At 48.0% G+C, this 17,273-nt stretch overlaps 1 protein-coding gene across 2 annotated transcripts; it reads right to left on the bottom strand.

Moving 5' to 3' along the window:
* Positions 1-842: 842 nt before the first annotated feature.
* Positions 843-16,960, bottom strand: LOC111848480 (golgin subfamily A member 7B). Of its 2 annotated transcripts, XM_023820526.2 has the most exons (6): positions 16,692-16,960; positions 8,897-9,022; positions 7,166-7,318; positions 4,763-4,864; positions 4,106-4,212; positions 843-2,539 (listed from the first exon to the last, which is right to left on the bottom strand). In XM_023820526.2, the coding sequence occupies exons 1-5, from the start codon at positions 16,701-16,703 to the stop codon at positions 4,126-4,128; spliced, it is 480 nt and encodes a 159-aa protein (XP_023676294.1). In that variant the 5' UTR covers positions 16,704-16,960; the 3' UTR covers positions 843-2,539; positions 4,106-4,125. The 2 variants fall into 2 exon arrangements, with proteins under 2 accessions (XP_023676294.1, XP_023676295.1); XM_023820527.2 differs by lacking the exons at positions 843-2,539; positions 8,897-9,022; positions 16,692-16,960 and adding an exon at positions 7,424-7,621 and having other exon boundaries at positions 3,935-4,212.
* Between the last annotated feature and the right edge of the window lie 313 nt (positions 16,961-17,273).

Here is a 17,273-nt window from a genome sequence, read left to right as displayed (position 1 = left end):
GCTGAGTCTCCATCTGTCATGTGGCCTACTGGAATTTACCCAGAAGGTCAGTGGAAAACAAGGCAGCTCTGCCAATCAGAAAACAAACAATCTCGATGTGCAAATCAGCAGCTCAGTAGGAGACGCTGTTCTCTCACACATCCGGGGTTGTGGGGGCGAAGCCCTATCATGCTCCATGTGTGTGGAATGTGCGTATCCTGCCCGTGCTGTGTGGTTTTCTTCTCGCAGTCCAAAGACATGCCATCAGGCTAATTGGTGTCAATAAGTTACCGATAGTATATGATTATGTGTGTAAGTGTGAGTACTCTGCAAAACACTGGCACATCCAGAGTGCATGCCAGAACTGGGACTGTCTCCAGACCCACCCCATCACCCTGACCAGGACACATGGTTACAAGATGGATGGAAGATCTGCAAATAATGGCTTACATAGATTTTGTGGTTCTGCATACAAACCTTGGAAGCCTGAATAAAGTCTACTAAAGACCATTCTGGAAGACTTTTGTTACATTTTCAGTCAAGCACACAGTACTTTGTGCCTGAAGTAATTACAGCAGCTTTTGTAACTGGTTCACCCATCCATCCATTTTCTGCAACTGCTTGTATTATTTAGGGTTGTGGAGGGTCTAGAGCCTATGGGCACAAAGCAGGGAACAACAACCCATCACAGGGCACACTCACAGATGATTCGGTAGCTACAATTAGCTTCACACACATGGAACCCAAGCAGAGACTCAAACACAAGTCTCACCCGTTGGAAGCAACAGTGCTAACCGTTGCACCACCAAGCCACCCCAACTGGGTTAGGATAAATGGAAAAAACATACAGAAACTCAGATAGCTCATGTGAATGATAGCATTTATTGTTTCTTTTGGTGTCCATCATTTATCACAATCTTGCACTGGTAAGTATCCACCAGCAAATTTTGATTTATGAAAATCCACAGCATTAACTGCACTTGCGTAAACATGACCCAAAGCGTGTCATCCTGGACACGTCAATGTTGATGATGCTGGGCTTCTGCAGCAGGTGATGAACCACAAACTCTTTGGAGACCATAAAATCTCTGGTCGCTGTCAATAGGAAGACATTCCTGAAAACCCCTACAATTTCACGGGTCGCTACATCAACAAAAATAAACAATTGTATCAAAGGATACATATACAGGTATGTAAACTTGGTCCAAGTCAAAATAGTGTCCTTACTCCATCCACTCATTCAAGATCCAGTCCATAAATACCTCCCCCTTCTCATTGGCTCCTTGATACATAGTCCCTCCTCTCCCTGACTGCTTATTGGGCTCCTTACTCCATTCTTATTCATAGTCTAGTCCATAAATACCTCCCCCCTCTCATCGGCTCCTTGATACATAGTCCCGCCTCTCCCTGATTGCTCCTTACGCCATTCTCCTCGTTCATGGTCCAGGCCATAAATACCTCTCCCCTCTCATTGGCTCCTTGATACATAGTCCCACCTCTCTCCTATTGCTTATTGGTCCCTACCCTCCGCCCCCTTTCGAAGTCCACCTCCATTCCAAACACCACACTGAGTAGAAAACTGGTGACTAACCTCCCCAGCCATCTCATGCATAGACACCACAATGAAGATCACATTACTAAACCTCATGCTTGGTTACAAACTCTCCTGAAGATCTGCCTCATGTCTGCGTCAGGAATGGGTACATTCGCACGGCCAAAGTTCTGAGAAATCAAGATGTCCTACGTTTTACTGCCGGCCAAAATGGTCCTGTTGAAGAACAGTTTGAGGAACATTTGGCAAGTGGTTGATTGCTGTTGAAGCACGAGGCTCCATGACAACCAGATTCCATCGTCTTTGTGAGGACAGACCAAAGACAAGCTTCCTGGACTCATAATGATACACCAACCGCACTATGACTGCCACACAAACTATCCAGATAACCCCCCCCCCCCTTTCACACTGGTCACTAATAACTACCCCCCACCCCGACTGTCCTTTACTACCCAGGAGGTTCTATTGCTGTCCTGCAAATCCCCCCCAGATTCACCATCCACAAAATCCACCACCCCTTACACCCCAAAGTACCTGTATACTGTACATTAAATCACTAACAATCCCGCCCCCCACCCCACTCAACCATCCTCTGGGAGACAATTCACAGGTGTGGGGGGGTTATAATCCTGACAGATTAGGACTTTTTGTTTTTGTTCCCCCACGTCACACCCCCACGCAAACAGAAATGGCTCCATGCACTGTAAACTGTACATCAGGCTCGGCAGAGGTGAAGGGTCCATTTTTCAGCGCCAAGGTTGGGTATTTCCACAGGGGAGAAACATGAAGGCATCCGTTATGGCGGTGGGTGGGGCTAGGAAGGGTGTGGCACAGGAGCTACTTGAACGGTGTGCAGTGTGAGGCTAGGTGTGGGCGGGGCTGTGGGGGAGGAGCTAATGAACATGCCACTCCCACCGCGACCCCCGCCGTGAGCTACTTCTATAAATGTGCAAAGCTCAGAACAGTTGTTAAAAAATAGTTGTTGTTGTTGGGGTGCCGGGTGATGTGCTGAAAACGAAAAGGGGAGGAAAAATGAGAGGATAAATTAAAGGGGTAAATTATATAAACACAAATCATAATCATGTTACCCAGTGGGAAAACAAATCTGATTCACTAAAAGTGTTGCCACCTTCTCCGTCAGAAGCCAGCTGCCCTCCCGTCACACCCCCTCCAGCGTTATGTGCTATGCTGTGATATACCAAGGACCTCCAGTCAAAGAAAGATCTGGGAGGCAAAAAGCCAAGCGGGGGTTGGGTTGGGTGGGTGGGGGGGGGCAGGACAGGTACTGGAGAGAAGTTCGAACCCTCTGAGTCTCAAAATAAAGACTTAATGACGGTCGCGAGAGAACAAAACACAGAAGATCTGTGAATAATTCAAGAGATAAAAAACAATTGCATAATAATAATAATAATAATAATGACTGGTGATGATGAAAGCATATCGTAATGAGGAGAAATGGCCCTGGACTAAGAAAGCCAAGATGTGAGGATTATGGGATGATGAGCTGGAATAAGTGCCTGGAAGATAGAGGGATAGATGCTCAGTGTTGTACTTTTAAATTTCACCATGAGGTATTTGCACGGTGTCCCGCCTTCTGTACTGACAGGCAATCTGCAGGATCTCATTAAGAAAGACTGATGGATGTTAAGCCAGATCGTCATGTTTAAAGTGCAGCTGTAAGCACATTGCGTCTGAGATTGGAGCATCCAGCCTGGCATCATGAGATCTGCTCATTCCCATAGTGCACCGTGGCTCCCTCACTGCGGGCTCACATTTAAGATACCCAGGGTCTGGTACAGCAGACCATCAGCCTTATAAAGAGGTCCCAGGCTTGGGATGGGGCTGGGAATGGCAGGAACACCAGGCTGAGCTGATCGCTGCTGATCTTCTTGCATGATGCCTGTATCAGGTCACATACGTGGAGAAACGTGGGTCCTTCTCTGTTTTTTTACTATCTGACTTCTATCAATGGTCATATAAAGCTGTTTGACCAATACGATCTTTCACTCCCTGGAAATAATCATGTAAAGATGTGACCCTGCCCCCCCAGGTAGCGGTCAGGGTCAGGGCCAGGTAGTGGGGGTACCATGATAGTCCACTGACCACTGGTGTAGAATTACTGGGCCACCAAATGCCACGTATATTCTGTTTTGGACCATCTTAGGGCTACGCAACATATGTTAATTGCCAGAGGTGGAAAGTTCAGGTCCTGAAAGTACAAATCCAGACCGAGGTTTTGTTTCAACCAACCAGTTCAGTACTCTGTAAATGTGACTCATTATACTCAACTGGTTGGTTGAAACGAAACTTTGGTTTGATTTTGTACTTTCTGGACCTGAACTTTGCATCTCTGTAAATGGCGGATGAAAGACATGGCCGCAGAGACCGGGTTGGCGGGGATGGGGCGGGGGCGGGGGCGGGGGTGTGTGTGGTGTGTGTGTGCGTGCGTGTGAGCTCCTGGCTGCAGCGCGGTGCGGTGTGCTGCCCTCGGCGCTGGTCCCGGATCAGAATCGGGTGCTCTCATGTTTCAGCATGCGGATCTTGGGGAGCGCCTCCGCCCCCCGGTACCCGTACCCCTGGTGCTGCTCCGCCAGTCATCGGCCGCTGCTGCTGCTGCTGGTGGAGCTGCTGCCCGAGCTGGAGGCACTGGAGCCGCGGTCCTCGAAGACGGAGATCTCGATCTGGGCGCACAGAGGGGTCAAGGGTCAAACGCACCGGCAGAAGCGCAGAAGCGGGTAGTTCAGCATGTAAGACTAAAAATCCAGACCAGGATTTTGTTTCCACCAACCAGCTGAATACTCTGTGCCTGTGACTCTTTATACTCAACAGTTTGGTTGAAACAAAGTCTTGGTCTGGACTCTCTCTCTCTGGGCCTGAACTACCCACCTCAACATACCAGCAGACCAGTCTGGTTCAGCCTGTCCCTCCCCAAATTCCATACCCTGCAACCCCCACCTCCACAACGCAGATATCACCATCCCTACTGGCACGTCCACACCTCCCCAGACCCAAAAACGGCACTGGAAGAATCCGAATCCCTTCCTAAAGCCTTTACCTTTGCCGTTCAAGACACCTTATACCAAAAAACATATCAGCCAAAATACACCAGCAATACGTTCTAAAAAACATATATTAAAATATTTTATGATTAAACTGCAGTGTTCTGGTTCTCCTTCTCCTTTCGGAGAAGCCAGCAGAGGACACATCCCGGAAGTTTCTGGAAAAGGATACCACTCGCATGCCTCTCTCAATGGGGTCTGTGATCAGCAAGCCTCGGGGAGCGTAGATCTTCTCGTTCTGGTCCTGTATGTATTTGGAGATCTTCTTCAGCACCTGGAGGGGGGGGGGGGGGGTAGGGGGGCAGGTTGCAGAGATGGTTAGATGGACAGGAAGCAGAATACGGAACCCCCCTGACCAGTTGCTATCCTTTAGCCGAGGACCGTGGCTGAGGAGGAGTCTATCCTGCAAAGGCAGCACCAAAGAGGTCTTTGGCCTTTTCATGAACTAAAATCTACCTCCTCTCAGTCTCTAGCATAATTTCAAGTGAGAGCACGACAGAGCCACCATGTCACAGGACCACGCGCCGCTTTCGCCTCCGCGCTGTGCTGTGCAAGGCGACCTTTGACCTGACGATAATGACAAACAGCCCCTTCGTTGCCCTGCAGAGTGCCGTGTGATCCAGGGCTTCAGATCCGCTTCATTAGCTTTTGGCAGTGGTGTGCATACAGGCCATGGCTAATTAGAGGAGCGTTAACGATCTGGGAAACCGTGTTTTTGTTGTTTCTGTAAGGAAACCTCAGATCTGCTCAGCACAGGAGCAACGAGGAGTTGAGGGTCTGCACGACGAGACAACAGGCTGTGACATACTAAGTAAACGCCCCAGGGCTGAAATTAGCCTCATCTCGGACTTCATGCCATCTGCTGTCAGAATCAACAACCGTGATGTGACTGTGACCGTGATGTGACTGTGACCGTGATGTCACCTCGAGCAAAGGGTGGGAAGCGAGGCTAGGCGGGTGGTGCCATCGTGAAGGAACACGTCCCTGAGCTGGAGGAGGGAATCCCAGGAGGGGAACTGCTGTTAGACCACAGGGATGCAGCCAGCCAACGGACACATAAGCAGAACCCACAGAATACGTAGCTGCTTAAAGACAGTAAACAGTGAACGTGGTGTGTGTGCCGTGATGGGGATGAATAACAGAGAGGAAAGATGGATGAGGGGTGTGCGGGGGTAGCTGGAGCCTACAAGCTGGGACGGGGCACGTCTGATGGGGGCATAAAGGGCTTTAATATACGGAAATCTGACACATATACAGAGATTATTCTTCAAATCTTTTAAAATTCCTAGAAATTCCTAAAATTCTGGTGGTCGATAAGCTACATACCAGGTCGTTTTTGGTTCTGGTGCTAGTCATGGTATGAACATTTCCATGTTCAAAATTCCAGGAAATTAAAGGAACATCAACTAATGGATATATGATCCAGTATAACTTTATGTTACTTAATACTGTGGTAAATACCTCAACCCATAAATGATCAGGACCCTCACACTACTAAACCAAAGCCAGACCAATTCCAAAGACCAGTTCCAAAACTCAACAACAGAAGTACAGAGGAGGGTAAAAATCCCCAGCTGTTGGTCTTGCTCCACCCCAAATATCAATAATGCATCAGTTGCATCCTCACCAAACAAAACCAATCATATGATTCATTGCACCTCAAGTTCCTTCCTGGGAGGCAAGTTAGCAAGACTGGTCTTGCCAAGACCACAAGCATGACCTTTGCGTTCTTGGCGTTAAGAAACACTCAAGGGCTCTCGAGAAAGAGCGCAGGGCGTTGGGGGTGCTGTTCACATTCTCTGATGCTGTTTGGGGGTAATAAGCCTCAAACCCTAACATCAGCACTTTATATTTGGTCATCTATTTTTCCAGATGGATCCAGCTGGATATTATACTTAATATCAAATATTTATTACTTTAGAACTGAATAAAATATTTAATAATCCAAGCATCTCCAACAAGCGGTATGTATTATTAAACACATTCCATAATAACAGGAGAGAGGCTGCTTTGCAGAAGTACTGCAAGCTGGGTCAGCATACAGAGGTGGGTACTGTTCATTATGTGTGTCATCCCTCAGAAAACAGGCCAAGGACACACTGTTTCCCTGACCTCGTGATTCACTCATTTTCTGATTGGTTCTCTGAGCTGTCATTCCTTGTTCAACCAATTGACTCCTTGATCAAGAAATTCCTTGGTTCCCTGATCTGAGGATTTCTTGATTCCCCCAATGATTGCCTGATCTGGGGATCCCTTGGTCCCCTGAATGGCTCTCTAATTTAGGGATTCCTTAGTTGGCAGACTGGCTCACTGATTTAGCGATTTCTTGGTTGCCAGACAGGGTCTCTGATCTCAGAATACATTGGTTCCTTAATTGGCTCCCTGTGGATTTCTTGGTTTCCTGATTGGCTCCCTGTGGATTCCTTGGCTTCCTGATTGGCTTCCTGGGGATTCACATGTTCAAATTCAAGCGAGCTAACCCTCCTGCTTATTCCAATGGGGCCTGCTGTGGTACCACCGGCTGGGGAGGAGCTTGCGGGCCACGTTAGCATTAGCATTAGCTCACGCTGCTCACCTTCTCGTAGCGCGTCTCCATGCACAGGAAGATAACGTACGCCGTGGCGCAGGCCAGACAGCCCTCCAGGTACGACTGGCCGCCGATTTTCTCGGCCTCTGCGTAGTAATCGTTGAGCGTCTTCACCGTGATCTCAAAGAGGGCCCGCTCGATCTGCATGCATGCACAAGGACGACACGAGCACAATGTCCAGTTTCAGTAGGTCAGCCTATGTTTCTAGAACTTTCCCGGTGCACGTTTCCATACGACAGTACACACCTGACAGAGGGACATCTCACTAATGCCATCTCCTGTAACCCTGCACATCAGCGGTTCTCCTCCGGCTACCACAACTCCAGTCTTTTCATCATTTCCTGTCTTTTTTAGTCCCCGAGAAATAAAACGTGATTCTGAACAGATTCCGGACCCCCTCCCCCGTCATCTCTGCCGGGGTCTTACTTTATGCTGAAGCTGCCTGACGTCTGTTTCTCCTTCTGTTTCTCCCCCTCTCTTTCTCTCTTTTTGGCACTGTTATTCTCAGTTTTTTTTAATTAACAGGGGCGACTTTGCTTGCCAAACCCATCCTAAAAATATTCTTTTTTTCCCGCGACCCCCCCCCAACCCCACGGCACCCCTCTGTGGTTTATTAACACCTCGCCAGAGTTAATTAATGTGCACGACACTTTGAAATCGACTTTTTTCCCCTTTTCAGCTGAGTTGGCGTGTGGGGGGGGGTAGCTGCTTGTGGTGCCCACGGACTTGGAAAACGCGGGTTTTAACACACCCCCACCCATGGGGCCGCTTCCTAATGAGACTAATAAACAGCGGGGGCTGTAGCGGGGAGTACCGCCACCCCAGCGAGCCCTAAACGCCGTGGAAACGTGATACCCCCACAGGCATCTTCCTGCGAGGCTCTTAAACGGGTTACAGCTCAGCTGTAAATTTGTTAACCAAAAAGCCAAACCTCCCCCAGGATGGATATTAGTGCTCAGGCCTTTCCAGCCACTTTTAAACCAATTTCCATCTGTTTTATTCTGGTATATTTATATTTCTTAGCACCTTATAATAAATGTGAAGATCTCAGTTGAGTCTGTCTGTTGTGTTGATGCCCAGCAGGATTGTCTGTCTGTGTCTGTTTGTGTCTCTCTGTCTGTGGCTGTCTGTCTGTCTGTGGCTCTGAGGGTCTGACTGCATCTCTGTCTGTCTGTGTCTGTTTGTGTCTCTGTCTGTCCGTCTCTGGCTCTGAAGGTCTGACTGCATCTCTGTCTGTCTGTGTCTTTCTGTCTGTGGCTGTCTGTCCGTCTCTGGCTCTGAGGGTCTGACTGCATCTCTGTCTGTCTGTGTCTGTCTGTCTGTGTCTCTGTCTGTCCGTCTGTGGCTCTGAGGGTCTGACTGCATCTTTGTCTGTCTGTGTCTCTGTCTGTCCATCTGTGGCTCTCAGGGTCTGACTGCATCTCTGTCTGTCTGTGTCTCTGTCTGTCTGTGGCTCTGTCGGGCTGACTATGTCTCTGTCTGTCTGTCTGTCTGTCTGTATATATGTCTGTCTGTCTGTCGGACAGTCTGCATTTCTCTGTCTGTCCCACCTCCAATCCGAGACAAAGCAAAACTAGCTTGCTCTGTTGCACCCCCTCAGAAAATGTCGCCATAGGCTGCCGTCTATGTTGTCTAATGAGTTGACCGGCACTGGATGGATGTAGCGTGATGTTTGTGGGCGGGATTGTGGGCGGGGTTGGGGGGCAGGGGGATGCTCACCCGGCTATCCAGCTCTGCGGGAAACTTGGTCTGGAACTTGCAGATGGTCCCCTCTGAGTAATCCCTCTGAATGAAGACCTTGGTGGCCAGAGACGCACTGTGGTGCAGCTCCTGGAGGTTGTGGAACTTGGAGAGGCAGAGAAAAAATGGTCAGCATTCTTAAAAATGGACAAAAATCTCATTATTATTGTGTCTGTATGCTCAGTTCTTTTATTACAAATGACCTTTATAACATCGTGTTTTACTGAGGGCATTCAGGTTAAGTGCCAGGTTAAGCTGGACACCGTCTGGGGCTGACACTAAAACTCAGAGCGACGTCCTTAACCACAGCGCCACCTACTGCTCTACTTCATAATGAACTCAAAGTGCTCATGACAGTTTTCAAAGGACAAAAACAGGTGGCAATCTGAGGGAGTGCATTCCTGGCTTTATTAAACTGGGAATATGGACCAGACTCAGTGATTTGCAATCGTAGAATCTGCCAGAGCTGCAAGCTGTCACACGTAGCCTCGCATTTCAATCAGTCTGCACGTGTGTGCCTAATCTGAGGCATATTCAATGCCTGGAACTTGCGTCCATGACATCTGGGTGTTATAATTAATATATAATAATATAATTAATGCTAATTAGGGACTCGATTGAAAACGCGAAACTGCCCTTTTAGTATTGTTCAAATAAGAAACGGATGTCACAGATGCACAGGAGTTCACAGTCAGTCTCTGAATGACCTTCCCTGAAGTTTAGGAACACAGAGGAAGGTCTGCAAATACATTACTGATCAGAGAATGATCATAATCAGACTCTAATGCTGAAAACATTGTGTCCCCTATAAGTCCCCTGTACATCCACTGTAAGTCCCCTGTATGTCCACTGTAAGTCCCCTGTATATCCACTGTAAGTCCCCTGTATATCCACTGTAAGTCTCCTGTATGTCCACTGTAAGTCCCCTGTATGTCAACTGTAAGTCCCCTGTATGTCCACTGTAAGTCCCCTGTATATCCACTGTAAGTCCCCTGTAAGTTTACTGTATGTCCTCCCTGCGTCTTCAAGCTCTGATGTGTACAGGGGGTCTTTCCTTCCCAGAGACTAGCTGATTTCCATGAGCCGACGTCAAACGAATGACCTGCGAGCCCAAAGAGGAATGCAGGAATTGGGCCTGCTGATGCCACAATACTCTTACACAGTGCTTCCCTGTCCAGTACTTAGGACCCACAGACAGTCCATGTTTTTGCCGGGAGCTGGGAGGGTTCTGTGGGTTCCTGAGGACTGGATAGGGAAACATTGCCCTTAGGAGACCATAAACCCCTCGCAGCTCTCGCACTGACCTTTTACGCGCCATCTGTCCGCGGGGGTCTATGGCCCCTGAGTCGAGGGACACCCCACAGACATGAGGTCACCAACAGGTCTCCAAAACAAACATGTTTAAATTCAGCATCAATGCAGGATGCTATTTAAAAAAAAACTATTAGTTCCACTACATTTGACCCGGGCAAATTATACTGGGTGTTTTACTGAAAGGATCTGTCACTTTTTGCATGACTTTCTGCAAAGAGTTGACCATCCTCTATATAAATGGCCACATTAATTGTGTTTAATCATGTGTTCTAGAAAGGTCATGTGACCCCATGCACCCAGTCACCTGACCAGATTTATAAACATCAAAGGAAACATTTTCCAGCTGCATTCCTTACCTCTCCTCAAGCTGCTGTATTTGATTTCATCTGGCAGATCTGGACCAGAGAATTGGGTCTTGCCAGGCAGAGAGGGGTTGAGCTGTCAGACCCTACCGCGGACGGCATTTCCCGGCCAATTGCTGCTCTGCGCTTTCCAGGGAAGTGCTAGTTTCACCACCAAGACACGGTTTGGATAGAGTGCCGTTTGAGGGCACACCTGACATTCTCACGCCGGTGGCTTCTGGCGAACAACGGCCGCACTGTGCCGTGTGCGCGATTGTGTGCGTCTGCATGTGTGTGCGTCTGCTCGTTAGTAAAACCCTCCCTGGCCTGGTGCCCTTCCAGTTGTGCCCACTGGGCCTCACTGTGCCATTCTCACTTTCCCTGTGAGACTCGTGTTTCACACGCTCCATAGACTTTTGCGGCTCTTCGGTTAAAGAGTGGATTTCTAAAACTAACTAATGGTCCTTTTTTATCACCGTTTTAGGGCAAATGACCGATACAGCCGGCAGCTGCCAATGTTCTCGGGAACATGAATCTTTTGGAGTCCCCAATGCTTCCGCGATTGATTTAGCAGGTGTGCGTAAGTGTGAGCAGTCACGTTCCCTCATGTGTGAGACCGGGAGTGTGTGTTAGCTCACACTTTTCTTCAAACCGATGTCCAATTTCCCCCATTTATACCACTAGAGCGATTTGGAGCCCCTCATTAAATGTGTCTTTTACAGGGGGACTGGAACCAGCAACCTTCAGGATGAATCTGCATCTTTAAACACCAGATGAACACTCTGTGTTCATCAGTTTCACTCTCTGTTTTCCATTGTATTCAGGTTGAACTCTGCCCTGCCGAGATGTGACCTCTCTAGCGACTCCTTTGGGAGTGCCGGTGCTGTGGATAGACTTGCTGGGCAGAGTCCAGATGGCTGGGTTCATTTTGACTCCAGGGTCCCTCACGTTTAAACAGTTACTATCGTCGTCCTTCAAAAAAACTACCTCCAGCAGGCCCAAAAAAATTCCCCCCGAAATATTATCCCTGAAAATGACCATACTTCCACTCACCGGGAGTCACCTGACATCTTTCTATCTGCCGATTGGCCGCTTCTCAGCTACTTATGCAGTGTCGTTTGTTGTACTGCAGCGAAAAAACTGAGGTGGTGTCTGACAGCAAGTGCTGTGAAGTCACACTTTGTTAGATGCGATCACTAACAGACATGCGTTCATGGGACTGAAGCAAATCCCCGGCCATAAGTGACTAAAGGCTGCAAAGTGGTGCGTCATTTTTTCACCAACAGTCAAACTGCGAAAAGTTTTGCCATGTACCGCATCTAAAGAACCAAATAAAATCACCCCAGCGGATGATGTAAACTTGGTAGGTGTTCTCATTTATGCAAAGCTCTGTCAGAGGACTGATTGGCATTTCTCCTGTAGTAAATACCCTCTGACAAAAGAAGGGTGCTGTTTTCCTCAGACTGTAAGGCTTCACTTCCATTACAGCCCTGTTTTCCTCAGACTGTAAGGCTTCACTTCCATTACAGCCCTGTTTTCCTCAGACTGTAAGGCTTCACTTCCATTACAGCCCTGTTTTCCTCAGACTGTAAGGCTTCACTTCCATTACAGCCCTGTTTTCCTCAGACATTTCTTTGTTACTGATGCTTTGCTATCACAATGGCTGTAATTGTATTCTTTTATTAGTAAGGACGATTACGTGTGCAGGGGACACTGTCTTCCCCACAGAGACGTGTTCAGTGACTTTTTGTACTGTAAACAGAGGCGAGGGCACAAATTTAACGATGCGCACCAGCTTCTGACCATTAATCCTGCACTTTAATACCGGCGTCGACTGTTTGAGGTCCACGACAGCAGCACAAAGCATGACGTCATAATATGTCTCTCGGCTCATCAGTTGTTACCGAGCCAATGTCCAATCCTAAGGTTTTGGCCAGATGAGTCGCTGCATTCATGTTTTGATTCAAGGTGTGGAAAACGACCGCAATGTCTAATAACTAGTCACCCACAGGTTATCACAGTTTAACTAATCAACTGTAGATTATCAGTCAGTCACAGATGGTCGGAGTTTAATCAATCTGCAGTAAATGACAATAGATTACCCAATGAGACATTAATTATCCATTAAATTAGTCATTCATAGATAATCACAATTTCATTCAGGTTCATTGTCACCACTTAACTGGTCAGCTGTATATCGTTACAGTGTAACCAGCTGTCATGGGTTAAGGGGCCCGAAACTGCTGCTTTTCTGAGATCCAGTGGACAAAACTGGCAAAATTTGATGTGTGGGATTTTTATGTGTAATTCGAGAATCATAGTACATATGATAAACCCCATTAAAAATGGTGATAATCCCAAAGTCAAAGCTGACAAACAGGTTTCAGATCTTAAACAAAGTAGCTGTGAAACATGCCCAGTGCAAGCTGCCACCCAGTCCCCAGCCACGTCAGTCTCACCCCTGAAATGCCCTAGCCTCTTCCCTGAAGTGTCCCGGTCTCACCTCTGAAATGCCCTAGCCTCTTCCTTGAAATGCCCCCCAGTCTCACCCCTGAAATGCCCAAGCCTCTTCCCTGAAATGTCCCAGTCTCACCTCTGAAATGCCCTAGCCTCTTTCTTGAAATGCCCCAGTCTCACGCCTGAAATGCCCTAGCCTCTTCCCTGACGTGTCCCAGTCTCACCTCTGAAATGCCCTAGCCTCTTCCCTGAAATGTCCCAGTCTCACCTCTGAAATGCCCTAGCCTCTTCCCTGAAAGGTCCCAGTCTCACGCCTGAAATGCACTACAATCTTCCCTGAAATGTCCCAGTCTCACCTCTGAAATGCCCCAATCTTTCCCCTGAAATGCACCCATCTCTGGAGACCGTTACAACAACAAGCCTGTGAGACTTGGCACGCAACCAAGCTCCGCGGTGGGCATCGCGCCCTTCACAAGCTGTTCTACACGACGATGTTGAGCATTCGATACCCTCCCTCCCCCCCCCCCCGGGGAAATGCCGCCACTACCGTCAAAGCGCCCTACGTCCTCGAATTTCAGCGCTCCGTCCCAAGGACGCTGGCGCCGTCTGAGCCCAGTGTCCGCTAATGTCCCAGTGACCCCAAGGACGTGTTCTCATGCTGTGGAAAGACTCGGAGCAGGGCTCCTGAAGTGACTGATAGCTGCTTCTTCAGGAACAGCGTGTGAAATACCACTCGGAAGTGTTGACATCAAGCACATGATTAATAATCGATAGTGTTTGGATCCAGAATTCTTGGCACTCTGTGGGAGAGGGAAACCCCACATGGCTGGGTCTCCCAGCATCCCCTGCTTCATTCTGAGCTTGTTGTCAGAGCCCGTGGTGCTGGAAGCTTTGGGAATCTACACAGCGCGTCTCGATGGCCGGGCCTTACCTGTTACACAAGCATCACAGGAGAACAGTGGCACGCCCGTGAAAAATATAAGCCGAAATGGACACACTCAAATGTGTGGTACAACTGTTGCCGTGGAGCTGAATATAGAGGTTAGCTAATCTGACGGCTGATTGGTCGACGCTGAAAAGGGGCGGGCACCATGGGAAGCTGAGTAGCCTGATCATGAGCCACAAGTGACCTGGGTGTCTGTCTCCATTTTCAGGGACACTCTCGCCCCGCTACCATTACCCAGAAGGTTCGGGACGCCTGGGGCACAAATAAAAATCAGGCTAAGCTATTCGCCACATTAGCGCCTTCCAGAGGAATTTCTAGGTATTGAAAAGGTCGGGGGCTAAGTCAAGTTTACCTGGGGCTTTTCTGAAGGAAGGCTGGCATCAAGGCTAAAATACACAGGGCTATATGATCGGACCTAACGACGACCATGACGTCTTCTGGCAGGAATGCAGATCCTGGCAGCCATACAGATGGAAGGATACGGCCATCGGCTGTTTCACTTTAAGCTAACTTTCATCTTGCCGGAGGTCAGGTGGAAGAACTCTGAAGGGGATGCGAACTAGCCTCCACTTGGTGGAAAGCAGGGTCGATACCCCGGCCGTCTCAGTACAGGAAGTCAAAGTTTGGGTCCTGCCTCAGGCTGCCCTCAGCGTCACAGCTGCAAAATCACCTGATCATTGATGACATTTACACTGGAACTGAAGCTACATCACCGCTATCAGAAGATCAATAAATCAATCAGATTGCCATACACCTAAGCTATATGGTTCCTTCGTTTGACCGTAACAGTGACACGTGTGGGGATTGAAAGGACAAGCATAAGGAGACCTGGGTCTGTGATGAGGAGCGCATGCTTACAGACGCCCTCTCCCGCGTGCTATTTTTATAGCTATGCGGGGGACACGGTCCTACCAACGCTGAGCAAGCAGCGGGTCGGAACCACACGCGGTTGCTTTGGAGACGGAGCCTGACGCGCGGCGGATCTTCCGGTGGACGTGGACTGTGCCGTCATTCACAGCGATTCGGGACCTCTTACAGATCTTACAGATCTCTGCAGCAGAATGATCCTCAACACGGTGTTCTGTCCGTTTGTACCTGACATGCCGAAGTGAGCCAAAGGTCCCCTCTAGAATGGTAAAATCCCCCAGATCACTCACCTAATGACGAGAACAGTAATCCTCTGTGTGGGAAGATTTATAAAGTTTAGGATTCACATCTGTCTAAATTACTCCAAAACACAAAATAAAAATGTTTTACCTAGTAAAATCCTTGTGCATAGCCATCAGTGGTACTTTTGTAATGGTTTCTTTAATGCCCTTAACTTAGCGAAAGACCGGGCATATTTTGAATATTTTAATGCGGGAAGTGAGATTACATCATTTAAATATAGGCCTACTATACAGCTCCACATTTTAGCAAAATGAGGCAGTCATAAGTGAAGCATAACACGAGCTTGGAAAAAACTCGGAAGGTGGCGATCTGACTTAAAATAAAATGTTAAAAATGATGCGGCGAACAGCTCAAACAGCAGAGAGGACGTTAACACGGGCATCCGGCGATGCCCTTCCATCAATTCCCATTAAAGCGCTTCGGCTAACTGAAACCTCCAGTGCTTTCAGGCGAAGCCAAAGCACCCTCTAAATGGGAGATTTATTAAATTCAGATAGACAGGAATCCATTACCATCAATAAATGTTAAGAATATTAACACAAGACATTGCCGTTCACTCTATGGCGCTATTCACTTAAATAATGCATATACATAAGTTATGGATTTTACTTATTTGCTGTTTTTTTTTGTACAAATGCACAGGCTACTCTGTCCCAGCTGTGGACTAACAGTGTATATGCAAAAATGAAACGCTTGCATATGTATGAAGCAACTGTCCACGGTGCTGACGGACCGCACGCGTCACCCCCGGACCCAGTTCCAAAACCCGCACGCCGATAACCCCGCTAGATCCGGCAGACAGAGGTGTGACACCCCCAGCCAGGCAGCCACCCACCAAGATTACACTCCCGGAGTGGAGCCATATCCGGCTCAGCGCCCCAACAGGGTAAGCGCGCGCCACGCATCGCGCCCTGCATGCAACAGCAGCGCACGGTAAACAGGAAGCATGCAGCACGCTTTAAAGCCCCAAACGCAAAACGCCAGGACAAATGCCGCAGTCACAAAGCCTTATGAATACTTACACGGATTTAGTTTTCTAAATTCATAATACCTTGATCTTATGTAGTTTAAAACGTAAGCGAGGACAGCGTTTTGCTTCTTAATTAACTAATTTGCATGGCTCTCCCCATCCTTTTCGCGGACTGAATGATATAATTTAGGACCGATTTCGTTTCATGATCGTACCACAGTTTTTTTTTTTTTTTTTTTTTTTATAAATATTTTATGTGGTTCTGAATGTCCAGCGTGCACTTGTAGCGTTTGTAAGAACGACCTTCGTTCCCATTGTCAATCGACAAAAATAGCACCAGGGATCTCCTCTCTATCCGATTCCTTGAATAAAACCTGTGCTCTTTACCTTTACTTCTTGTGGTTAAATTTTCTATTCATCCGTACTCGAATGATCCGGCGTAATTTTCGACAAAGGAGAAGCGTGCCGGGCAAATCATGTCTATGAGCGATGCCTGTGCGGTGCGTTTCCTAAAATAAATAAAGGAGATAGCAGCCGAGGTATGCCGCTTCCATGAAGCGATCCGCTGATGCTTACCTCTGTCGCCATGTTGCCATCCGACAGTGCGGGATCTGTCCCGGTGCTGAAATCGCCTTTAGTGGGACAGCGCAGCAAAGCCTGGCGAGGGGGTGGGAGGGACGAGCTGCCGAGGGTGGAGGTGGAGGGTGGATGCAGCTGCCGTGGGCTTGGCCATCACGTCCGAGGGATATCACACCGGATCCGCCTGTCTGTGACGATGCATTGATGCTGAGCTCCCTGGCGAGGAATCAGCTTTCTGCCGACTTCCCGAGATACCGGGGGAAGTTAGCGAACTGTGTGCCAGAGGAATCTTAAAATAAACACTTATTTTAATTACTAATCCTCATTACAGTAATGATGATTCAACGTCATTTGTTAGGGACTTGTTGGAAAAACTAATTCGCGTGCACTTAAATATTCTATATTCACATGATTATTTTTAATTATTTTTTCTACTACATTAATGGAGCTCCGCTCGTGCGTTATAAATAGTATTGGATTTTATCAAAGTGGCTAAACATACAATAAATCATCGTGATAGGCCGTGGATTCAGTCCAATAGTTAAAAGACTATATATTCTATAATTTATTTATGCAATC

Source organism: Paramormyrops kingsleyae, chromosome 20 (assembly GCF_048594095.1).
Source record: "Paramormyrops kingsleyae isolate MSU_618 chromosome 20, PKINGS_0.4, whole genome shotgun sequence".
Lineage (NCBI taxonomy): Eukaryota > Metazoa > Chordata > Actinopteri > Osteoglossiformes > Mormyridae > Paramormyrops > Paramormyrops kingsleyae.
Note: the sequence above shows the minus strand (reverse complement) of the source record. Positions and strands in the feature narration are given on the sequence as shown.

Bases quoted from the DNA above. Each gene is read 5' to 3' on its own strand.
- LOC111848480 (XM_023820526.2), bottom strand. The intron at 7,319-8,896 runs GTGAGCATCCCC...GCATGCATGCAG, and splicing joins CCGCAGAGCTGGATAGCCGG to ATCGAGCGGGCCCTCTTTGA. The intron at 4,865-7,165 runs GTGAGCAGCGTG...CCCCCCCTCCAG, and splicing joins TGGAGACGCGCTACGAGAAG to GTGCTGAAGAAGATCTCCAA.